Below are 23,558 nucleotides of genomic sequence, written 5' to 3' on the forward strand. Positions count from 1 at the left end.
CACAAAGGAAAAGATAACTATAATGTTCTCCAACAGTGCAAATAGGAATGGATCAGCTATACGTACTTGGTTGAGACTCGCTCTCACTGTTATGACGGGAGCTGGTGGATTCAGAGTTGAGACTAAGCGTGCTTGGCACGGACGATAGTTCAGAGGTCAACTGGGTTTCAACCTCATCTGGAGTGACTGGCCACAGCGTCCTGCGACTGTGTCTGACTGCATCCCAACCATACTGCTTCAACAACTCACACCCCTGCCTTGTCTTGGAGATCACTCCCAGCACATAAACACACGTACTGCGGACATCAACAGATTCATTCGTTAGCAAAGACTAACCTAACCATTTGTTAGTACACCATACAACAATGTTACTCTTGAATAAAGTTAAAATCTAAATAAGGAATACTGTTCAACTTTCGATAATTAACATTGGACTTTTTTTGCACTACTACCGTAAGTTATTTGCAGTTGAATAAAAACCAAATACAAGCATCTCTTTTTCCTTTTTAATTGTTAAGAGATACGAGGTCTTGAATAAATTTATTCAAACTATAAGACTTAAAAGTGAGGAAGTTTGCACTTTTAGTGAGCACCGTATAGCATAAAAAAGGCCTTACCCTCGTACTGACAACACTTCGCAGTGCTGAGCTAATGCAAGCATGTCAGGGATGACGTTCTCCTCATGGAGGAGATTCAGGCCCCAGTTTGAAGAGCCAATGTTACCCTGAATGAAAGTGAAACAAAAATCCATCACAAATGTATTACCGTCAAGCATCATTGATCAGATAAATTAGAACAGAGGTATCAACCAAAATGGATGTTGTCTAATATGGTTTTACATCAGCGATAAAAGGTTGAAAAATAAAAGCAGGCCTTGTACTCTTGTAATTGTACTCACCTCACCAGTAAGCATTTACATTTTTAATCCAAAACTTTCAGTATTAGGATCAATAAGCATCATAAAATTGTGCGTCATTCATTCCTTAGAAAGATACATTTATATTAAGTGTTGCTAACCAGAGCCCAGAGAGCAGCTTTAAGCTGTTTGATGCCCTCCCAGGTGTCCAGCATCGGGGAGCGAACCGTATAGCTGAGGTCAGGAACTATGCTCTGGAAACAGACAGATTCCAAATAAATCGGCATGATTCAACAGAGAAGGAAAAACCAACAGAGAAACTAAGTTTCAGCGCAACACAATTACCTGAGTCTCCAATAGATGGCAGCCTGTCTTATCATGGACTAGCTGACCATACAAGTGCACAGGGAGATAGACATTTGGTCTTTGTAACCTGGAGAACAGCAATGAAATTAAACAGAAGCAGGTTTGGCTGGTAATTAGAATGTAAAGCAGCAAAATCAGCTTCCTACCTTTGGTTGCTGCGTCTCACATAGTTATCGCCATCAACAGGTTTGCGATAGGTTGTTAGTGCTTCGTTGAGTTGCTCCTCTATCAGGTCTACGTATTTTAGGTTGTATTCCTGCAATTCAATTGACAATCACTTGTTGAAATAAAACGACGCAGTTTTTAAATGACAGGTTCATATTTCAAAATAGTAGACTGGCAAAATGAATCAATCCATGAGGCTCCTGTACGTACCTTCTGCCATTTATCGAGCTGTTTGCTGACATAACCCCTCTCATTGAGGTAGGAAAACCCTTTAGGTATGGACAAGAACCTGCAGTAGCGACAAAATATAGCATGGATTGTACAAATGGTGCGAGTATAAAACGAAACTCTCGCAGAAATTAGGTAATCCTTTACCTGAGGAGCAGAAGAAGGCCTTTGTCTCCGAGGTGAGACAAAGCTGGTTTCAGATGGATGAGCGCATGAAGATTGGCCTGACAAATGAACAAAAATATCTAGTCAGACAACAGAAGTTGCTTCTTCACCATTTCAATCTTTGACCACATGGTCACGAAATATTGGCAAAATAACGGTTCATTGAGTAGCACCTCTTGTTGTGGTGTGGAAAAGTCCCAAAAATACATTTCAGCCATCTGAGGCTTTAAGCGGGAAACATTTTGCAGGGATGTGTAGGAATACGAATGTATATAAATGATTGTGGGTACGTAAGTGCATGTCTATCCATGATCACCTTGTCCTCACAGGCTTCGTCCAGAATATCGAGGGCCTCCATCGACACGGCCTTGCTATGGTCGTGGAGCTGTGTGACCAGCAGCTCCATGCCCCAGCTGCTAAAAAACTCTACACCTGCTCGCAGCAACACACGAAGGTGCTTGGTGGCATACAGTCTGCAGGGCTACTCACAAGATGTGTAAATTGAGAGAAGAACAACAAGAAGAATAACACAGGATTACCAATAGAGACCAATAAAGATACATTCTAAATTGATATATGTAAACATTGTTGGTTACAGTGGTACCTTGACTTAAGGGTTTCATTTTTTTTCTGTGAGCAAGCTCATAACTCAATTTACTCATATATTAAATCAAATTTTGTCACTGAAATTAACTGAAATTGCATAAACAATAGGTTCGAGCTCCGCCAAAATATATTGGACTGTATTGTATGAGAAATGAAAGGCTACAGAAAAAACGGTTATATAACGTGTAACCTTCATCCAAAAGGAGGATTCGTGTAATGGACTTTAAAGAGTGTGGCCAAGTTAGTGACATTCGGAGTAAAGTCGGTTTAGCCTAGTTGGTGGGGTAAGTCTGGGTGAGTAGCAGGTTGTGAATTGTGGCCTAACAGCAGATCCTTGCAAGTTTTCTCTTTCTCTATTTGACTGTACCATTCAATAAACGGTTGAAAGAGTGTCAGCAACTGTGCATCTTCTTGCAGCCATGTGGGGGCATTACAATGACTTCATTGTTCAATTTTTTTTTTCACTTCACTTTATCAATGGCATACGTGAAACTTGCTCTTAAAAGAAATAATAATATAAGAAAATCGGACAAGGTCCAGCTCGTAACTTGAAAAACTTGTGTGCGCCGGTACAAGTTTATTATTTAACATGTTTCCTACGTATTGAACGTCTATACTTGTGTGTTTATGTTGTCGACCTACATCAGTAGCAGCGGTAAGAATCTTGGAGAGGATCACCCTCGCCAGCCCGTCTCTGCTGTAGTCTAATGTGGCTACAGCAAGTTTTAGCACAGCATCCTGGTTCTTCACAGAGCACAGATTCAGCAGGCTGCAAAAGCAGAAGGCAGATCAAATTAAGTCATACAAATATGTGTGGATGAGAATACACAGAAAGAGTGTATTGTTTCCTATACACTCACCACTGAAACAGGCCACATTTCTCCAGAAGTTTAACTCCCTGAGAGTGTGCAGAGAGTGTTCCCAAGAACAGAAAGTAGTGTTGGCTAAGTGTGGTGAGCAGGCCGTTACTTTGCAAGCAGCGCTCAGATTTCAAGCCTGCAGATAAAGACAGCCATGATACCATATCCCTCACAAGGTCCTCCAGGTAGCCCTGTCCATCCTAGTAAATGAAGGGAAGAGAGACAAGCATGTTAAAAATAAAAGTACACAAGGACATAGAAATTGAAATAATGGGTTTCTAGAGTTTTCTCACTTCATCTGAGTCCATGAGGAACTCAACAAACTGACAGCCAACCACAGTGAGTTGTCTCGCCTTAACGTGATCTAATGCCAGCCCTGCATACAATTTACTGCTGGGCTTATAGAAGTACAGCAGCCTCCGCACAAACCTGCATCACATGCAATAACAAAAGTGCAATAAGTGCAACAATCAGAATCACATTCATTTATATATCAAGAGTTCGTCAATGGGTCTCACTTGTGCATCTGTTCATCTTTGTTGTTCCTGAGATTTACATTTGGCCACTAGGATGAAAGGGCGGGGGAAAAGGGTATTTAAATACAGTATTGATCCAAAACGGCAAAAGAAGGCAGGTGTGTGTTGAGAGTGATAGACAGAGAGCAAGAAAAAAAATTAAGAAAAGGAAAAGAGTACAAGAGAGAAATAAAATCGACAGACAGAGCGAGAGAGTGAGGGAGGGAGTGATGGTGGTGCAACATGATGGTTGCCTGACCTTAAGGATGGTGGCAATGAGCAACCAGTTCCACTCTAGGTTTTGCTTATGGTTGAGAATGTGACTGTCTCTCAAGTTCATCATCAATGCTTCTTCTGTGTCCTGAAAAGGAAAAACACAGAATTAACAATAGCACTTTCATGTTGGCAGTAGCTTTTTATGAGCTTTATTTAACTAATCATCACAATTATAAGAAGCTTATAAGAGACAGATTTAGGGTAGAATCATCACTGCGATAACACACAGTGCCAAACAGTACATTTGCTCTTAATTTTCAATAACCTCGTACAGTACAGATGTCCAGATGAAAGGAGCCGTTACCTTAATGACGTAGATGTCCCTTTGGACCCGTGAGTGTGACTCTCTGCGGCTATGTGAGGACACAGAGTTGCGGATGATGTGGTCTAGATAGAGGCTGTGTGGTTTAGAACCTTTCTTCTTTCTCTCATGGAAACGCTTGAGATTGTTGACAGCTGCACTAGCCCGACTGAATCAAAATTAAAAACAAATCCATAATGGGATCAGGGTGTGAGTTCAGCTCACTGTTATAAAAGAACATTTAAGAATTAATGTACTCACAGTCGCTTTTCCTGTGGGATGTCGAAGGAAGCTGCCATGTTGATAAGGGTGGGAAGGCAGTGCAGGTGGTGACTGTGGGTGTGTGGAAGGATGGTGTTTGCCTAAACATGGATTACATATGCTATGCATTAGAGGTATTCCGATCAGCGTATTATCCTGCCGATATGAATCATTCATCATTGACATCAGTCAATTTTAATACAGAACACGCGGATTAGCTGCACCAATTTTAAAGAAGCTCATTATTTTTAGAATCGATCAATCTCAAAATTATATTTTCATGTAATTGATGAATCAGATTAAAATACATTGCATGAAAATTTTAAAAGATCTTTTCACGATGCAAAAACTGTACATTATTTAAAGTTGACAGTGCATAAAATGCACAAAGATGATGTATTTACTGGTTTGGTGTGTAATGTGTAGTGTTAAAGAAAGGGGAAGGATGCCACATTGCAGTATCTAGTTGGCTGCATGCCACAAAATACGGCTGCTGGTGATGTTTTTCTTTTATTGGCAATGATTGATCAATCACGGTTGGTTGCTTATTGATCAGAGCACCACTCCTATTCATGTTTATTAAAGAAAGGATTTTCTCCAAAAACAGCTTTTAATCATAGACACTGACTTACCATATGTAAAAGCTCGCCCAAGATGATGGTGGCCCTGATAGCAAGCGGATCATCGTTGCTTGTTACCACTTCAACAAGACCCTGAAGAGAATTAAGCAATGTGATTTTAATGGCAATACGCAAAAGCTTTTCAAAAATACTATGAACATGTGCGCTAAATTACAATTAAATTTCAACCAAAAAAAATCTATCCTGTATAACAAAATAAAACACAAGCTGGAATGAGTGACCACAAAAACAAGAAATGCATGATTGAGGTTAGACACAATCACTTGGCACCCGACAATCGCTGACAATGATATGTGTGTGTAACAACAACAATAAATCTGAATCATCCAATAATAGTGTTGGCTCATATAAAACGGTTAACTTTTTTTTTTTTTAATGGCACAGGACCTATGAGGGGGGAAAAGTCAATCTCTACTTCTGACAAAAAACTAAATTGAACATGATCAAGTATGACTATGGTGTCTTCAGTACATAAAAAAACAAATTATTGCTTGTCTGTGTAGCACACAAATTCAATGGTCCAATATTGTGATATCAATATTTATTTATATACTGTGCAGCCTCCCAAGGCACTCACCTCGAGCAGCCCACTAGAGACGAAGGCAGAGAGCACAAATGCCAAGTAGTTATCCATCAAATCAGGTCTGATCAGTGGAAAAGACAAAAAAAAAAAACATGAGTAATGCAGAGTGAAAATATTTGAGCTTTTTACATTTCTACAGTGTTATATCATGTCTCACCGCGAGCGAGCCCTATGGGGAAGAACAACTTTGGCCTCTGCAGCAACAAACCCATCAGAAAGTCTCCATGTGTCCTGGAATCTTGCTGGGTCTGATTGAAAAAAATTGTTTTGTACTCTGTGTAGAATATGGATTTATATTTCATCTTAAGGGTGCAAAAATGTGATTTCCCACCTCCTACTAAATACCTAGCAATGGTAGGTTTAAAAGCTCTAAGAAAAACCATAGATTACTCACCAACACTCAAAAGAGCTTCTGTGAAGTCTTGGGTTATGATGGGCACAGGAAGTCTGAATATCTCATATAAAACCTCCAACAAGCCTTTCTGCAAAAAAAAAAAATAAAAAATGTTGAAATAGATAAACAACATTTAAATGCTTTAAAATATTTACAGCGGCATAATCAATTGTTCTAAAGACGAGAGGCAAGCAAAAAAGCCAAAGAATGTCCAGTTCGTTTCAGTCAATGAGACAGGAAATGGAGTATCAATAAACAACATCTGCTTATCTCCCTTGATGTGGAAATGTCATCCAACATCAAACCTCACATTGAATATTATATGTGAATGAGATGTATGGCACTAAGCCCCCGCCTTTTATTTGCAACAATTGTAATGTTTGCAATAACACTCACCCTAACTTCCACATTTGGTATGCAAAGTAAACCAATTAAAGATTGGATTCCAGAATTTCCAGACTTGCATAGATTTATAATCCCTATCAGGAAAAAAAGCAGACTATTTTAAAACAGTACATTTAAAGCAGGCAAATTCAGTTTTGAGTCCACTAGAGGTCTTACCAGACCAAGAGCGGAAAGCGGCCACTATGGCCATTCTACTTGATAAGAAACGGGCCTCTTTGTCGTCTCTGTGAAAGTGAAAACACACACATTAAAAAAAAGAACACTGTGTCCCTCACACAAAACATCATTGTAAATGGACCATAGAGGCTTTTCAAAGAATGTAAATAAAACTTTTCATACAAGAACAAACTTGCACAAATACCAACATTATAATTTGTTTTTTTGAAAGATAATCGCTCAGAGCGACTGAGGAGTTATCACGATTAAGTGCAATTGACAACCTCAAGTGAAACACTGAGGAGTGAACAATAAGGGTTGTCACAAAGATATCTGACAAACCCTCAATGTTCTCAGCGGTCACCACAAAAAAAGAATAAATAGTCCGAATGTCACAATACTAAGTTTTTGTTTCTTTATCACACTGCACACAAACACACTCACTTGAGTTGCCCTTCAGCCGTGTCTGCATTGTGACGGTAGTGAAAATCTGTGAAAGGCGCGAGGATTTGCTGGAGGACAGAATGGATACACACAAAAAACAAGTGTGAAAAAACATTTGCTTAGATTCGACCAACTTAATAATCATTTACTTGTTCTCAGACATTAAGTGGAATCCCACTGAAAAGTTCATATAAATCCTCTGGCCGTTTGACTAATGTCATATGACATCCATGTGGGTAGAGTGACTGTTGGCGGGATGTTTTGTGTTCAAGCTGTCTGTTTAAACAATGAGGCTATGACTGTGAGAAACAAACACTGTCAGAAACTAATGAAAGCAACATGGGAAGGGACGGGCCAAGCTTTGGCTGCTAATACTGACACCCACTACTATGGCTCATTCATTTACTAATTTGTGCATCTGCACGTGTGGGTACGTACCTCTAACTCTACATCGATGCGCACGTACTGACGGGTACGTGGGTGGTTGAGAAGATGGAGGATGGTTGTGATCAGAGCTTCATTGATGCGGCTCAGCTGACAGTCAATCACACTCTTCAAGATCGTGCTTAGGCCTCCCCGTTTAGCAACCACCTCTGGGTTTTTCAGGGCTACAGGGAACAAGAAAAAGGAGGGATTGCACACATATGATGTGTCCTTTCAACTATAACATACAAGGTTCGTCTGCTAACAGCTACTAGTTTGAACTATTATTGATTAAGTAAGTCCATTCTCACCTAGCTCACAGACAATAGCGATGGCGGCACGGACCATTCGGTCCCTCTCTTGTAGTCCATCAGTGCCCACAGCGATAAGAGAGTTTGCAACAGAAGTTGGGAAGAGCATTGCATTGACAGTGATGATCTACAGAGGGCAAGAAAGAATGGCGGTCAATCCAATAAATTGAACAAAAATCTATTTTCATGATAGTGTAGAATTTTTTGGGTTGTTTTATATACACCAAAATTGTGTTTGTGTTTTGTGAGAAGTCAGTGTATACCTCTACCCCACAAAAGTATTACAACAGTTCAATAATACCTTGATTTGTGTTGCAGACTGAAATCATTTGTGTTTGACGTAGGGCTGCTAGATTATGGATAAAATCATAACCACAATTATTTTTGTTCAATATTGAAATCACAATTATTTACACGATTCTGTTTTTGAACCTTAATCATGAACATTTGTAAATACTTTGCTTACAATGACAGCATTAAGCCAGAGACCCTCTGACATCACCAAACCTTTGTATTCTCTTGCGATGCTTTTCCTGGCTTTCAGCACAGCCTCTTTCAGTCCTTGTCTGTCGTCTCATACTCAACTTTTGATGTAACCCAAATGTTTTCAGTCGACAGCAAATTAATACAACTGGCCTCATTGTTCTAATACTTTTGGCAGGGAGTGTACATCATGAACCCAAGCTGTCGCCTTAGGTCGATAATTCTTTCCTAAGTACAGAGCCTCCCTCTGTGTGTTTGTGTGCAAGTGTGGAGAAAGTTTACAGAAAAGGACTGACAAAGCTATAAATAGCCTTGACTGCAGAGTTGGGCAGACCATCCACACACTGACATTGCTGCGAACCCAATGATCTTTGAGATGGTAATATGGCGGAGGAATTTATAGTGATTGCAAGAGGCACATTCCTCCGGCAACGTGACAGCAAGCTTAGAAAATAATTAGACACAGGATGGTTCTGAAACTGCTGGAAAAAAAAATATGTGTGTATACCTTTCGAACAAGTCTCAGCGCCTGAGTCCTTTCCCCTTCGTTGCTCTGCTGGATGTCAATGCACCTAAATATACAGTACATGATACATTTTACATTTATTTTGTTAGCTTTTTTTCTTTCAATTAAAATCAACTTTTTACCTGGCTATCAAATAATCCACTTGTAGTTTGAGGACTTTCTGCAGCACAATGGTGTCACGAATGAGGTAGCGGAGTGCCCGCAACCCAGCAGCACGCACTTCCTTAGCCTCATTTAGTAAAGCTAGTCGCAGACTAGGAGTAACAATGCATTCAGATGAGTCCAAAATGGGGGGAATAGAAACAGTAGGGAAAATTATTTCATACACTTTGCATATCTACATTCTATAGAGAAACATCTACAATTTCATCACATTTCTAAATAAAGTAATCCTTCCAATGTAAACATATAGAGTGTCTAACTAATGTCTTTTAGCTGCAGTATCTCTGAATGATTAAATTAAAGGAAAAGCACTTACCAAACAATGATTTCTTCGTATGTAAACCCAAAGATTTCCTCATGATGCCTAACACTGCATAGCAGCTGCAACACAAAAAAATATTTTTTATTACAATGACTCTGTTTAAGACATTGACTTAAAAAGTTCACTTGTTAATCACATTCCACAAAAAAGAAATGAACACTGAACTGAAACCGTTCGCTTTCACTGCTGATGGATCATGAAAGCTCTAATTCCAAAATGTACCGGCAACATGCGACTTACTCAAAACATGCATCATCTTGTACTTCAAATGCACTCGGCTTATTGGAAGTGGCATAGCAGTGTGCGTTTCGGAGATAGACACGCTTCTTGATTGGCTTCTACAAGCCACAGGTAAATATGAAATTATAGATATTGTTTAGTATTTTTGTAAACACATTATAGAGACTGTACAATGTACATATTGTAACATGGTGGGCCTAAGAATCCTAAATATATCCCTTTCATGAGGTCAACAACAGTAAGTCCTAATTTCTGAAATCATTTAAAATAGACAATTTTGAAAGCATATTTAAAAAAAATTACAAAGTCAACAATACAGATGAAAATTCATCGAGTAGATCGTACTGACTGCAATGCATTCGATAAAGAAGGCAGCCAACTGGACATACTACAGTAGACTACGAGGCATCCATCAATATCTACCATCTACAGTCTTCATTATGGGGCAGCAAACAAGGAAGCTGTACGAGAGTATGACAGGTAGTGAAATTTATCTTTGGCTCTCAACATGAATCTCCTAAAGCAGAAGCAGCGAGACAGATTATGAGAGAAACAGGAAGAAAGCTGTAGCAGATCCATTGAGAGGTGATGAGGAGGGTGTTCTCTGATGTCAGAACCCAAGCAAGCAAGGGGAGAGGAGAAGAGACTTCAAAAGGGGCATGTGACATTCTCCGGGGGATTAGGTCACCCTCAACGTCCAAGATGCCTTTTAAGGAAACAGTAGCAACAGCAGCACTTGCATAGATCTCTGTCTTAAGGTAAACAGGAGAATAAATAAAGTTTAATGCATTGCAGTCACACAAGTCAGATTCTCACTTGGCCTTCAAGCCATTAACGTTGCCACGGGCTGCATAGTCAGTCACATATTTTGAACTGACACCTAAATGACTTAAAAGGAGAAACTTATGCAACAGATATCTGAAAATGGCTATCCATCCATTTTTCGTACCGCGTGTCCCCACAGAAGTCATCGGGCGTTAGGTGGGGGACACCTGAACCGGTTGCCGGTTCAGGGGACACAGAGACACGAACAAGCATCAGCACTCATACCTACGGGCAATTTGGAGTGCTCAATCGGCCTACCATGTACCATCCACATGGGGAGGGTCAAAGGTGGAATCAAACCCACAAGCTCTGAACTTTGAGGTGGATGTGCTAACCAGTGCGTCACCATTCCTGATAATTTGCAACTATTTGCCTTAGTTGATTAATTTTTCTGTTCTATGAATTCAACAAAACATTCCAATTATCATCTTCAAATGGGCCCTTCTGTGACTGTCAATTTGTTTATCTTAAGAGAAAGACAGTAACAGAGAATATGTTTGATTTGAGGATATGTTTGATTAGCTGCTAAAATATTTAGTAACAAATGAAAACAGACAAACCCAAAACATTTTCTCAAAAAACTGGAGGGTTTCCAAGCGTTTTGTTTTAAAAAGTGAACAAAAAATGTAGGCCATTTGATTCATCATCTAATATGGCTGCATACAATTGATAACTACTTGAAAAGGAACTTGAAACATGATCAACTGATAGAGCTGCACTATTAGAATAAAATGCAATATTTGTTTTATTGTTGACGTAAAGATGTTTTTTTTTTTTTTTTATTTAAAACCAAAAAAGGTTTTTGTAACATTGCTAGTCAGCTTCTGGTTGAGTGCAAGTAGTATCTTCATAGGCTCAGGGTGGCCAAACTGTGGTTTTAATAACGCATTGTCAGTGGTGTCAACATTATGTCAACAAATGATGAAAATTGCACAATTTAACAATATTACCTTGACAAAGTTGTTTAGGTGGCCAAGTTTTCGCATGTTACTGACTCCATGTGGTTTGGCCACATTTTGAAGGATTTCCCTGAAGTTTTCTGGTGGTTCTGCAGAACAAAGAAAAGGAAATACAATGTATATAATACAAGTCATCAGTCAGGGAAGCATCAATGATATGTAGCAGGAAGTTGGTTTATCTGGTCAAATTAACTTGGTGTGTGCAGTAAATACGCAGACGGTAAAACATAAGCCTGAGCGAGGAAGTGCTTTTTGTTATTAGCTGATGACTATTCTATGTTTAGTATCATGTTAATTGGTGAGTTGTTACGTTACTATAGATAAACTATATCTATAGTATATATCTATTATATTATTATAGTATATAACTATATCTATATACTATAGATAAAATGAAATGTTTATCAGGGCTAAAAAAAAAAAAACTCATTAATGATGACTTTTTGGAGAGGCAGCAAAAGAGTAATATCATTTCCATGAGGAGGAATGAATTGAAACAGAAACATTTTGAGTAATGAGCTATGTTAAAAAAAAATCTAAGTCTCATCAATTACTTTACAGAAAGGAATAAACATTCATCTTCATTTAAAAAGGGTACCTGGACACCATTCTCACAGGCGTTGGCTGATTTTTAGTGTAAAAAACAACAACTGCAAATGTACTGACAGCCAGCCAACATTAATCAAGAACAAACAACTGCAAATTTAAGTCAAAGAGGACAAATTGTGTTTCGGTCTACAAAATGTTACTTTAAAGGCAACACAGATCACAGTTTGGGCTCATCACCAACAAAAGCCATTATGAACACATTACAAGCAGCATATGAACGACCTCTTTGTGTTTTACAATGGAATGTGAGATTCTCAAATATGACTCCATCAAAAATTTGCAACCACACTGTGCATAAAGAGCGGCTCAGGCAATGAGGCGAAACGCCTCCCCTGGTGGGTGCTTGCAGCTCCGTGGCATAACTAGTTTCTCATCCATTTTGTAAGCATAATTTGATGTCTCATAACAGGTTTGTCATTCGTGTTCTCAAGGTATATTATTGCAACATACACATCATTGACACCCAATTCTTAAGTACATGAAAAATAATAACGCAATTATTAAATGCCATTAGAGAGATTAAGAACAGTGCAATAGACCTTATTTTTTTTCTGATAATGAACGAATGACATCAATGATTGTATGTAGATTTACAAACACTCAGTAAAATGTGTGTCAAGGCAAAGAACTGAAACGCTCTTGAGTCTTAATTTATATTTTGTGGTTGAGGATTCCAACATAATGATCAAATGAGTGTCCAGTAGGCCTTCTTCACCAGACATACAGTTGATTTCCCCATCCAGTATGAAATAACTCATGTCAATCAATACAGATTCCAGCCATGCTATCAACACTGTCAGAAATAATTGCATGCAATACGCATTCAGTATCTTTCAATGCCAGTGGATGTCTCCCTAATTTAAAATTAGAACACCGCCGAGCTAATGTGTATAATGTGAACAACCAGAGTGGTAATACCGCAATGATGGCATGCAATCTTAACAGCCAGTGCAGCACCAGATCCCTCCTGCACACCATCATGTGCTGTTTGAATGCTACTCATCTGTCAACCTTAAAGCCAGATTTCATATGGTAGGCGAATGCGTGGCAACAACAATTGTGAATGTTTAGCCTAATAACAGCCTATCCTAGCCGCTCGCCAAATCAAAACAACATTGTGTCGTCATGGGTGGTTAGCTGTAGCAGCTAGCTACTGCTAACTCAGCTAGTTAGTTAGCTCGAAAACGTCTGTTTATTAAGATGTGGCTGTAAATGTTGTTAATCAAAATAGAAATGAAAGCAAAGCGGGTGGCATTAACAAAGAAATGCCAAGTACCAGATATAGGCTTCCTCCTTTCTTGGCTTGTGTTTAGAAAGGAATATACCCATCCATAATGAACAATAATCGCTTTCAGTGTGATGTGAACAAGCCTTTGCTTACCTCTAGTCAGATCCAGCGGGACGTTCTCTTCTCCGCTGTCATTCCGACCTGTCAAAAAAAACACATAGCGATCAATGAGGGTGAAGACGCCCAGGTCATCAGCTGCCTCGGAAACTCTACATTTGCAAAATTCCAACAGTAAACGTAGCATTGAGTCGGGTTTTTCATGTTTACCTCGCATCCGAAGACTCCGGATAGGACGGCCGCGGAAGCTGGCCGCCATGTTTCCAGGAACATCCACAACACCGGAAACTTCGTAGTTTCTCGCGAGAAAAGAAACAACGGGGCTGCATATCACAACAGGACATCTCACTGATTTGAGATCAGATGAATCACCTTATTCCGAATTGAAACATTAAAGAAAGAGCAGAGTGAATCTGACCTAGTGCCAGTTTAAGGTTGTGATGGGAACAAAAAGGGGCAGTTAAAGTTATTCACTTTAAATAACTCGCTTGAGCATAGCGGTGTTTCGTTAGAACAAAGTCAAGACAGGGTTTTTTTTAATTAAATTTTTTATTTGGGGCAGCCTCACATTGTATTGTATATGATTTCAATAAAACCCCTGTCTGCAAAATATGGGTGCCTTGTAAATGGCAGATAAATACAAAAACACATAATTCTGGTGTGTAGAGTGAGTAATTTATTTATTTGAGTCATGCAAAAAAAAAAAAAAATAATAATAATACCGAACAATCAAACTGTGCCATACTTCTTCAGGTTTGCTTAGCTGCAGTTAAAAAGGCATCAATATCCTGTATGGCCTTGGATGTCCTCTGAAGAGCTTCTGCAATGATTGTTTCACTCACTGTCTCATGAGCAGTTTCAGCCAAACAGTTTTGTCCACATCCTTTCTCCCTTCCCAACAAGTCAGGAACTGCGCACGCAATGTTAAAGAAACATTTCACCAAGTTGAAGGCTTTATAGCTGCGCTCACACACCTTATAGTGATATTGATGTACAGTATGTAATTATAATTTAAATGATGAAGGATACAGATGAACCGCTGTATCTTTGCAAGCTCTGCAGCAACCAGATCTAACCTGAGATTTAATTAATAAACAAAATAATTAACTCATGATTCAGGAAATACATCAAGAAAACAATTAAAAAATATATAAATAAAACCCTCACCGGTTACTGCCACTTCCTATTGTCTCTCTATCATTCTCATGCTGTTCCAGAGGTGAATTGGAGAGGTTTCCATCAACCAGTGTTGGTTTAAAGACCACATTTTGCTATAAACAAAGAAAAATGGGTTCAGGCCGTGTACCGTATCTAGCAACCCAAATTCATGTTAAAGTTGACCTAAACCTGTAGCAAGCAGCTGGGTGTAGGCAGCCTCCGTTTTCTGACCTCATTGTATATGACGAGAAGTCTACAAAAAAAATAATGAGATAATAGATGAGATGTACGTGGACAAAAGTGAACAGGTTTACTGGACTCTTGCATCTTACCTTCTTGCAAAACTAACAACAAAGCAAATCGAGTACAACTGTCCAGGTGTATCGGGTGGAAGGCCATCCACGTGGTATGTTATTTCTTTAACCTGTGATAATGACATGTAAATCACTGTCGGTTTAAGCATTCCAGGAAGGGATCCCATAAAAGTGAATAATGTAATTTGAGATGGATAAAAAGATGAAAGGCTTACTTTTGCCTCCACTGATGTGAACTCAGGCTTATAATGAATAAAGTACAAGTTGAGGACTCCTTTAGATCGGATGACAGACCCATCCCCGGGAGAGACTTCAATGACTGGGACCTCTTGTTCCAGTATCCTACAGAAACAACATTTGAACAGTTGTTATAGCTGATATGTTGTTTGGGAAGTCCTCATATAAATAAAATTACAATTGAAAAGTTGTGTTTCCGCACCGATAATACAGTGTGTGTGTGTGTCACAATTAGGAATGTGAATGTCATGCTTGAAGATGATTCGCCCTGAAAACTATCACTGACAGAGGGTCATTAGTGGCCAGCATTCATAAGTTAAATTTCTATGAGACTAATTCATATGACAAAAGAAATTATTGTTAGTCAACTACAATTTAAAGACCTTGATAAAAACGAAGTTGAGAATACCATCATATCTGCATTTCATACACCTTAACAATGATTTTTTGCACACCTGTACGTCACCCCTTGGTGCCACATCACTTTCACCATTTCTGTTGGAAAGTCCTGATTTGCTTGTTTGCTTGATAGCGGGTCTCGAAACTTCCAGCTTTCAAGAAAAAGAACAGATGTCAAACAGTTACCGACAAATCGTGGTATGCAAAGTTCAAGTGATCTTTGCATGAACCTGTGGAAGTGAGGAGATGGGCAGATGAGAGGCAGGGCTTCAGGGAGGTGAAACTGCCTCGTTGCAACACCTGAGTCTGGTGTATTGAGAATTTGGTCAGCCTTTGAATCTTCGGTTTGCTCTTCTCTATCATCATCATTGTTGGAGACACGAGTTGTCCAGTGACGGCGCGCTAAGGAAAGAGGGTAGCACCAATGTGGTGCGACTGCATGACAGGAGTGATGCTGGATGACTGTGATGGACTGGTACTTCTTTTCTGGCTGAAAAGATAAGCCCAGCATACGTGGTCAATGTTCCCCCGCAATGTCACAAAGTGCGCACTGACATTGAGCCTTCAACATTAAGCCTTACCTTAGTGTAATCAATGATCATTTGAGGAGAACATGACCTTTTCCCTCCCTCCTGTTGAACCTCTTGCATGTCATCGGTGGTTCTATGCAGGCAATCCACAGTCGAATGCGTCAAGCTGCTTCCCAGCTGCTGATAAACATCTGGGATGGTTTCAGGGGTTCTGTTTAAATCTTCTTGTTGTTGTTGGCTGAACCTGCATGGATACTCCACAAAGAACTCTTGACCCGAGGGTGACAGCGTCAGAAGAGTGTGTTTGTCCTCTGATTTGATAGTTGTCTCCCCTCCAGGTAAAAACTCTGCCTCACAGAAGGACCACTCTGGCCATCGCACTACCAGATTCTGGCTAAACAAAAGCTGTGAGCAAAATAGGTGTTGTATTGGATTCATAGAATACTATATATGTACTGTATTAAAAGACACGAAAGCAACTGGTACCTGTTTGTTATCAGGAGTGGTGAGTTCCTCTGGCAAATATGGTAGACTGGCATACTTATTCCTGAATGATAGTGCAGCTCTTATCAACTCCTGAAATGAGAATGATAGTTTTAATCACCAATACACTATACATTAGTTGACGTTTTGAAAATGGGATAGTATTTTTATTTATTTTTTTTACTGTACTTTATAAGCGCTAGTGGCGAAGCGCGTCCTCTGTCGAACTCTTCCGGGAGTTTGAAGCGGATGTTCAGAGGAGACTGAACCTCTCACCAGCATGAACTCGGTGCCACACGGTGAAAGCAGTAACTGTGCCCCGTTTGCATAGCGAATATCCACAGACTCATCCTCATACACAATCATCGAACTCACGAGGGAGCTTCCGGCTTCCATTGTTACTGTCTACCGACGCCTGGTTCACCGTCATTGAAGAGCAGACGCGCGCGAAAACTCAAACCAGTCGCTAGGTGACGTCATCAAAAAATGGACGCTCGCCTTTATTTATTTATTTATTTATTTATTTATTTATTTATTTATTTATTTATTTATTTATTTATTTATTTATTTATTTATTTATTTATTTAAACTCGAGTGTACCACATTTATGAAATTAGATTTGGGACAAAGGTTTTTCACTTGAAAAAAGTAACTCAAAACTGAAATGCATTTGTTGATCTTGAATTTTGAAAAATATAACAGTGTATACGAAATAAAAATAATTATATGAAACGTTTTAAGGTTGAAAATAATATTGATTCACTTTGGTAATTATTTTTGAGTAAATTATTTCTTTTTATTTCCATCTATGTTTTGACATTTGAGGTCTTTCAAGATTTTTATTTGCATGTCGGCGTACACCGTCAGCGACTTTCTTTACTCGACTTAGCTGAGAATGGATGGATGAAAATGATCATTTCAAGCTCACCAGTTGGTGGCGGCAAAGAATAGTTTTGCGTCACATCATAACAAAAGAAGAAGAATCCGTGACGTTGGCTCTTTGCCTCTTAATCGCACGTCACACCAAGACACCGCTGTTGAATAGTTCAGCAGTTTACCCAGGCGTCCACCTTGCAATGTCTACGCTGTCAACCTGCCCATTCTCAGCAAACACACCGGAATTGCAATGAAGGTGCCTTTCCATTTAATTCTCGTTTGATTCTCAGCTTCGTTTCATGCTTAGAAGTTTGCTAGTATCCAGCTAACATTAGCGATGTAACCCGAGATTCTCGTATCGGTGGCAACATTATCCTGAGGTTATCCTGTGCGGATGTAGTGTTGGTTACAGGATGATTATCTTGTCAGTGACACTACAGGGTGTATTCTCACTGTCAGAAACGTCTCGTTTCTTATCTAAATATTTAATTGCTGTTGCTTTGCTTGTCAGGCTAAGCTTGTAAGGCTAACTGCATCATCTTTTCCTCTTTGAGGAGACATGATTTATTTCTATATTTACAGACACGCATTGTTTCGTCGTTGAGAAAATAAACGAAAGTTGAACTGATGGTCTGATTTCAAATATTAGGCAGGGGCTTCGTCCGTGTGGGCTTCATGCTGTGGTCTGCTGAATGAAGTTATGGGTACTGGAGCCGTCAGAGGTCATCAGTCAGGCTTTGGAGCGGGTGCTGGACGATTCAGGTTCGCCCCCAGTGCGGGGTACTCCACATACCCTCCCACTAGTTCAGCAAGTCCTAGCCTTGTGTGCAAGTCCTGTGGTCTGGCGTTCTCAGTCTTCAGGAGGAAGGTAGGTGCTTGATTCAGGTGCTTCTGCTCTCATTGCTTGTTTATTCATTGTCTGGTTGTGAAATTCAAAGCACACATTATCTGTACATTGGCCATAGAACAGAATTTAACACCTCAGACTGGATCAAATAGCTGGATCATGTCTTTTTTCCCGTTTACATTTTTCGGTATGGATATTGATTTAGCAAAACTTTGATGTTCCTTTGTTATGCAACTCCATTTTAATTTTTTTCTGAAGCAAATGGCTGATCCTTAGAGATATGTAATGGAAATTGGTACAATAACCAATTTTTGCACCTTTATTTTTCTGAATCAATTTTCGGCTTGGATGTTTGTTAGAATAAACAAGAATGCTCATAGTTTTGTAAGTGAAGGAATTTAAAGGAACATTCTAGTGAGTGGAACATTGGCACTTACATAATCTGTTTATGTAAAAGTATTGTCTCAGGAGTTGGTTTGACATGTTCTTTTGTCACCTCGTGTATCAAATAGTGATTAATTGCCACCAAAATTCTTATGCACAATTCCTGCTCTGTAACGTTTAATTCAACCAGTGAAAATTTTAAAGGGTTATGAGAAAGATTCTGGATGTACTTATGTAAATTAGGTCAAATGAAACCCTTAGATTTCATTTTAGTATCCAACAACTTATGGCTCATTCCTCTTAAAAAAAGCCTCTCGAAACACAGTGTGTTTGCGTGACTTGGTGTGACTTATGAAACAAAACGGACGTAACAGCACGTAATGGTACTTAGCCGCACAGTTCTTTATGAAACAAAACGGACGTAACAGCACGTTCTAAGTACAGATGCCAACCTAGATTTTGAGGTTGGTTGTTCAGTTATTTTTGACTTTATTCACAATAATTTTCAATGGACAAATTGTGATCAGTGCCTCCTGTGACTCCAATGAAGATATGAAGGGAGGGGACATGGCCGTATTCTGTAGGTGTCTTTCAAGGCATTAGTTATTATTTCTTAAAAATTGATTGGATAAAATAGAAAATGCAAACTGTTTTCATTAAAAAAAACTGAGCTTGTTTTGAAAAATGGATGGCTGAACTGTCTTTTAAAGCCTTCCGTGTCAATAAATCATTATACTCGCAATTCCTCGTGTTTCCTTTTGAGCTGGAGGTTAAATCAGCTGAAGTCCATTTCATGTATGTACATTCGAAAGCAGTATTTGTTTTGATTGGAAGTACAGTGTGGTCCCAGCTGATTCTTGGGACAGATGCTGAAACATGTCCCGTCCCCTTCACCCAAATCAGTGCTCATGTTCATGTATGGCAGAGGGTCTCCTTCTGTCAAGACCTTGAGCTTGTCTCACTTTCAGTGCCAGTGGAATCCCAATCCATGCATGGATTACTTTTTGATCTTTGTCACTTTAACAAGAAATCTTGCAACCTGCTGTTTCTGCAAGGCCTTGAGCAGATGCTCTGCTTCTGAGGGGCTCATTAAATATCACTTTGATTTTAGTTTCTAGTTTTTGGTCCAGTCTTTCTATGCAGCATCGTGTAAATGCCTCACATTCCTAATTTCCAGTACCTTTGTCCTCTGCTCTGTTTCCCCCCCTCAGCACATTTGCAGCGACTGCAAGAAGAGCTTCTGCTCTCTGTGTTCCGTGCCTCTGGAGAATGTACGCATATGTCTCATATGCCATTTGCTGAAGGCAACAGCCTTCCGTCGGCCAGGGCTCATGCGGCTTAGGGTCAGGGAGCTGCGACAGTACTTGTTGCTCCACAATGTCCCCACCGACACTTGCAGGGAAAAAGTAGACCTGGTGGATCTGGTGCTCTGTCATCAAGGCAGTGAGGAGGAGGAAGAAGAAGAGGAGCCTGACACAAGTAGTCTCCACTCACGTTCCATGTATACTCCACCACCTTCGAGCACGCAGTCTGCCTCAGAGCTGTCCCAACTCGCTGCCTCTCAAGAGGAACCTCTTAGCAGGAGTGATAGTTCTGACAGCAACCAGGTCAGTGCATGAATCCCTTTTTTAACTTCCACCTTTGACGACTGGGAGACAAAGGCTCCATTGGGAACCATTCACTCATTGTCTATCCCCAAATCTGTGTAGGCAATCTGTATAGAAATCTATCGTATCAAATGGCAAATTCCCTATATCGTGCACAATATTGAGACTAGCATGTGATTCTGAACACAGTTACAGCCTCTGTGAATGCCCGCCACACACCGAGCAACGTGACAGAACGCACTCAATAGAACAGTTGTGAACCAATTACACTCTCTGCTGCACATTTACTGATGCACTGCAACAGAGAAAATGTGAGCCCCAGTGTTTGTTTTGGAAAACAGGCTACAAACACAGTGCTGTGTAATTTCTAGCGCCTTACAACAAGCAACTAATAAATGAGGGAGAGTGTGTAGTTATACTTGACAGTGGTCAATGAACGGGGCTTTTTGATATGATTGTCCCATTCATTGACTTTACTCGTGCATTTGGTAGCAGAGACTCTCCACGCTTCGCTTTGTAGCCACAGGCATGGATGAAATTATAAGTTAATTAATACTGTAGTTGTATAATAATATAGAGTTAAATACAAAGCATACTGTACACTTATGGTATGGTTTGTCACCAGCTGACTGAATCTGGATTTTATTTATCTAGAAATGTATGCCTTTCTGTAGAAGCCTTTCTGTTGAAGAATGTAAGGTGACATTGTATTCAAGGCATATTGCCCTGCCTAAAGAGTGACAAATCCAGCTGGTCCTCCCGTACATAGTGATGAGGAATGTCGTCTTGTTTTGATGCAGGACATTGGTGATGCCACATCAGTGTCACTTCTCAACTTGGACCCCAGTGAACACTCACCTGAGGTTATGCGAGTGTTGATCTTGCATGTCTAGTTACGTGTAGTTCCAGGTTTCTGAACAGAAGGGTTATTGTTTTTTGACTCGAGCAATTGTGCTGCTTTAGACGAGCCCTCCGAAACGGCGTCTGCTGCGGGCGTCGCTCTCGGACATCTCCAGCGTGAGTGACATCGAGGACCTCTCTGTCAGGCAGTTGAAGGTGATCCTGGCCAGGAACTTTGTCAACTATTCAGGGTGCTGTGAGAAATGGGAACTAGTGGAGCGTGTCAGCAGACTCTACAGAGAGACGGAGGAGAACAGGAAATCATGTGGGTATTGATTCAGTGGTTGCGCACAATATGGACATAATGCATGCATATGTCTGTTTTATTGAGCCAGTGTTAGATATCTGACTATTTCTTCCTTTGCAGTGGAAAATGTGAGCTGTACTACAACCAAAGGTATGCACTTGTGTGTGTTGTCTTTTATATTCACCTCCAGGTTTTAACCACACATACTGTGTTGTATTGTTCAAACCTGTACACCTGCTCTAGGTGTTTTTCTTTAATGACGCTCAAAGTTTTCTAACTTTAATTCTTCCACACTTAAGTGGTGCCCTTTCCCCCTCCTCTCTGCAATGGGGCCATTGGAGGTAAGGTAGTCTTCTTATTGTGCTCAGTCATCTTGTAACAGCATAAATTGTGCTCATCATCATTACCAAACCCTCGGTTGTGTATTCTCACATCAGCCCTTTTTGTGAAATTCCTGCATGTAGTTCTAATTTAATGTGGCAGTCTCTTATCTACTTGGGTTACGGTTTGCATTTTGTTTTGCTTTTATCCCCACACAAGAAAGAAAATGCAAATGTTGAAAACGTCCTCTTGATGATGGTTTAGCCACATTAAATCCACAGTAAAACCTAAAAGTCATATTGTTGGCTTTTGCAAAGCTAATTATTTAATGTCCGGTACGTCCTGTATCGATGAAAGCAGAGGCTTTCAACTTCCAACTGCATTCTTCAACATAGCCAGTAGAGGGAAATTCCACGACTGTCATCTCATCATTGTAATTTTTCAATTTGTTACCACCCACCAAATTACTCCCCCAACTTTTAATTAAACAAGACAAATAAAACATTCTAACATTTTTCCTTTTGTTCTTTCTGTTTTTTTTTTCTTTTAGATGGGGAGAAGAACCCGCTGATGTTCCTCGACGAGAACCTGTGCAGGATATGCATGGACGCCGCTATCGACTGCGTTCTGCTCGAGTGCGGCCACATGGTGACTTGCACCAAGTGCGGCAAGAGGATGAACGAGTGCCCCATCTGCAGGCAGTACGTCGTGAGGGCTGTCCACGTCTTCAAGTCCTAATGCAACATCAACACTTCAGCTTAGACTCAGACGGTACCTTAAATAAACCATGCAGATCACATCCTCTCAATCACCAATTGTGCATGTTTCAAGTTTGTATTGGCCCATTTTCACATGATTTGCAAATTTGGAAATAAGACTTTGCTTTTCCAGCAAGAATCATTCCTGATGTCAACATATCTCCCGTATCTCTGTGTGCTACTACATAAAGATTGTTAACAATGGGTGCACGCCACTCTCACTCAGTTTTGCCTATCTAGTGTAGCCAGTCTTGTGTAGACCGAGCACCTCCTTACACAACTGCTGCAAGTGACTTCATAACTTAGTAATACCAAGGATGCCCATCTTGACAGGACGGTACGCAAATGGTGCCAAATAACAAGTGAGACTCACCCATCAAATTCTTTCACGCTTAGTGAATTTATGGCTATTTAGCCACTAATGTGCTTACTCATCAGTTTATGAGCAGCAGAGGGGCCTGAGATGGTATGTTTAGCAATTCTTTAAATCTTTGTCGTGTAGCTCCCTCACCAGATGTCGGTTGAATAAGATGATGAGAAATCAGTCAATGTTGCTGACTGACAATGAGGATTTGTTTTTAAATTGGTCCAGCCAGTGGTCTAGTACACACTTTAATTAAAATGTGTAAGTTTGAGATTCTAACAATGTCTGTCATAACAGCAATAGTTGGTCTTCACCGTCTCCTCTGTCTCAACACTTGAGACAAATCGGTGCTAGTCATCTTACCATTTTCACTATTTTTTAGTCAAACTGTGGATGTAACTGAATGTTCACTTTGGTGTTTACTGTCTTAAGTGAAATAAAGTCTTATTTTTTTATTTTCTTAAGTAGAATTAATCAACTATTCAGTGATGAGCTATGTACGTGTCAATGAATATAAGTGTATAAAAATGACTTGCTAGTGTACATTTGCATAAATGCGTATGAGATGCATATTGGTTTAACTTGTGTAAAGTAAGTACAATATTTTAAATGTCCCTTGGATTGAAACTGAACACATTTTTTTTTCATTAAGCAAGGTCAACTTGGTTTGTCCCTCAGTGTAATCATTCCTACTTTTTTCCCCTCA

General features: G+C 39.8%; 3 protein-coding genes across 7 annotated transcripts in view; 1 reads left to right on the forward strand and 2 right to left on the reverse strand.

Moving 5' to 3' along the window:
- LOC148398111 (rapamycin-insensitive companion of mTOR-like) overlaps positions 1–13,751 on the reverse strand; it is a 19,647-nt gene extending 5,896 nt beyond the window's left edge. For both annotated transcript variants that reach the window (XM_088376193.1, XM_088376194.1), the window contains exons 1-30: positions 13,638–13,751; positions 13,464–13,511; positions 11,465–11,562; positions 9,444–9,508; positions 9,088–9,219; positions 8,948–9,011; positions 7,957–8,083; positions 7,661–7,830; positions 7,223–7,290; positions 6,779–6,846; positions 6,614–6,696; positions 6,218–6,305; positions 5,981–6,071; positions 5,818–5,884; positions 5,232–5,312; positions 4,600–4,700; positions 4,342–4,507; positions 4,021–4,122; positions 3,765–3,811; positions 3,540–3,675; positions 3,247–3,446; positions 3,029–3,155; positions 2,097–2,261; positions 1,763–1,839; positions 1,598–1,676; positions 1,369–1,478; positions 1,202–1,289; positions 1,018–1,110; positions 618–724; positions 67–296 (exon numbers count right to left, since the gene is read on the reverse strand). In XM_088376193.1, the coding sequence (XP_088232319.1) occupies positions 67–296; positions 618–724; positions 1,018–1,110; positions 1,202–1,289; positions 1,369–1,478; positions 1,598–1,676; positions 1,763–1,839; positions 2,097–2,261; positions 3,029–3,155; positions 3,247–3,446; positions 3,540–3,675; positions 3,765–3,811; positions 4,021–4,122; positions 4,342–4,507; positions 4,600–4,700; positions 5,232–5,312; positions 5,818–5,884; positions 5,981–6,071; positions 6,218–6,305; positions 6,614–6,696; positions 6,779–6,846; positions 7,223–7,290; positions 7,661–7,830; positions 7,957–8,083; positions 8,948–9,011; positions 9,088–9,219; positions 9,444–9,508; positions 11,465–11,562; positions 13,464–13,511; positions 13,638–13,686 (3,127 nt within the window). In that variant the 5' untranslated portion in view covers positions 13,687–13,751. The remainder of the gene's footprint in view (positions 1–66; positions 297–617; positions 725–1,017; positions 1,111–1,201; positions 1,290–1,368; positions 1,479–1,597; positions 1,677–1,762; positions 1,840–2,096; positions 2,262–3,028; positions 3,156–3,246; positions 3,447–3,539; positions 3,676–3,764; positions 3,812–4,020; positions 4,123–4,341; positions 4,508–4,599; positions 4,701–5,231; positions 5,313–5,817; positions 5,885–5,980; positions 6,072–6,217; positions 6,306–6,613; positions 6,697–6,778; positions 6,847–7,222; positions 7,291–7,660; positions 7,831–7,956; positions 8,084–8,947; positions 9,012–9,087; positions 9,220–9,443; positions 9,509–11,464; positions 11,563–13,463; positions 13,512–13,637) is intronic.
- Positions 13,752–14,080: 329 nt separating this feature from the next.
- c5h5orf34 (chromosome 5 C5orf34 homolog) lies at positions 14,081–17,029 on the reverse strand. 2 transcript variants are annotated; one of them, XM_088376308.1, is made up of 11 exons: positions 16,738–17,029; positions 16,552–16,641; positions 16,117–16,470; positions 15,766–16,025; positions 15,592–15,687; positions 15,115–15,241; positions 14,918–15,009; positions 14,775–14,838; positions 14,595–14,695; positions 14,457–14,503; positions 14,081–14,337 (listed from the first exon to the last, which is right to left on the reverse strand). In XM_088376308.1, the coding sequence occupies exons 1-11, from the start codon at positions 16,942–16,944 to the stop codon at positions 14,177–14,179; spliced, it is 1,599 nt and encodes a 532-aa protein (XP_088232434.1). In that variant the 5' UTR covers positions 16,945–17,029; the 3' UTR covers positions 14,081–14,176. The 2 variants fall into 2 exon arrangements, with proteins under 2 accessions (XP_088232434.1, XP_088232433.1); XM_088376307.1 differs by having other exon boundaries at positions 14,595–14,698.
- Positions 17,030–17,514: 485 nt separating this feature from the next.
- Positions 17,515–23,311, forward strand: rnf34a (ring finger protein 34a). 3 transcript variants are annotated; one of them, XM_088376270.1, is made up of 8 exons: positions 17,515–17,680; positions 18,074–18,292; positions 19,867–20,262; positions 21,063–21,125; positions 21,226–21,427; positions 21,530–21,559; positions 21,709–21,750; positions 22,281–23,311. In XM_088376270.1, exons 1-8 carry the CDS (start codon positions 17,675–17,677, stop codon positions 22,466–22,468), a joined length of 1,146 nt encoding a protein of 381 aa, XP_088232396.1. In that variant the 5' UTR covers positions 17,515–17,674; the 3' UTR covers positions 22,469–23,311. The 3 variants fall into 3 exon arrangements, with proteins under 3 accessions (XP_088232396.1, XP_088232397.1, XP_088232399.1); XM_088376271.1 differs by lacking the exon at positions 21,709–21,750; XM_088376273.1 differs by lacking the exon at positions 21,063–21,125.
- The last annotated feature ends 247 nt before the right edge of the window (positions 23,312–23,558 follow it).

This window comes from Syngnathus floridae, chromosome 5 (assembly GCF_059516105.1).
Source record: "Syngnathus floridae isolate MCC-2025c chromosome 5, RoL_Sflo_1.0, whole genome shotgun sequence".
Lineage (NCBI taxonomy): Eukaryota > Metazoa > Chordata > Actinopteri > Syngnathiformes > Syngnathidae > Syngnathus > Syngnathus floridae.

Coding starts and splice junctions, on each gene's coding strand:
- c5h5orf34 (XM_088376307.1), bottom strand. CDS start 16,944: ATGGAAGCCGGAAGCTCCCTCGTGAGTTCGATGATTGTGTATGAGGAT. Junction 15,010..15,114: donor TCACATCAGTGGAGGCAAAA/GTAAGCCTTTCA, acceptor TCATTATCACAG/GTTAAAGAAATAACATACCA. Junction 14,839..14,917: donor GTTGTTAGTTTTGCAAGAAG/GTAAGATGCAAG, acceptor TTTTTTTTGTAG/ACTTCTCGTCATATACAATG.
- rnf34a (XM_088376270.1), top strand. Junction 21,428..21,529: donor GGAGGAGAACAGGAAATCAT/GTGGGTATTGAT, acceptor CTTCCTTTGCAG/TGGAAAATGTGAGCTGTACT. Junction 21,751..22,280: donor CTGCAATGGGGCCATTGGAG/GTAAGGTAGTCT, acceptor TTTTTCTTTTAG/ATGGGGAGAAGAACCCGCTG.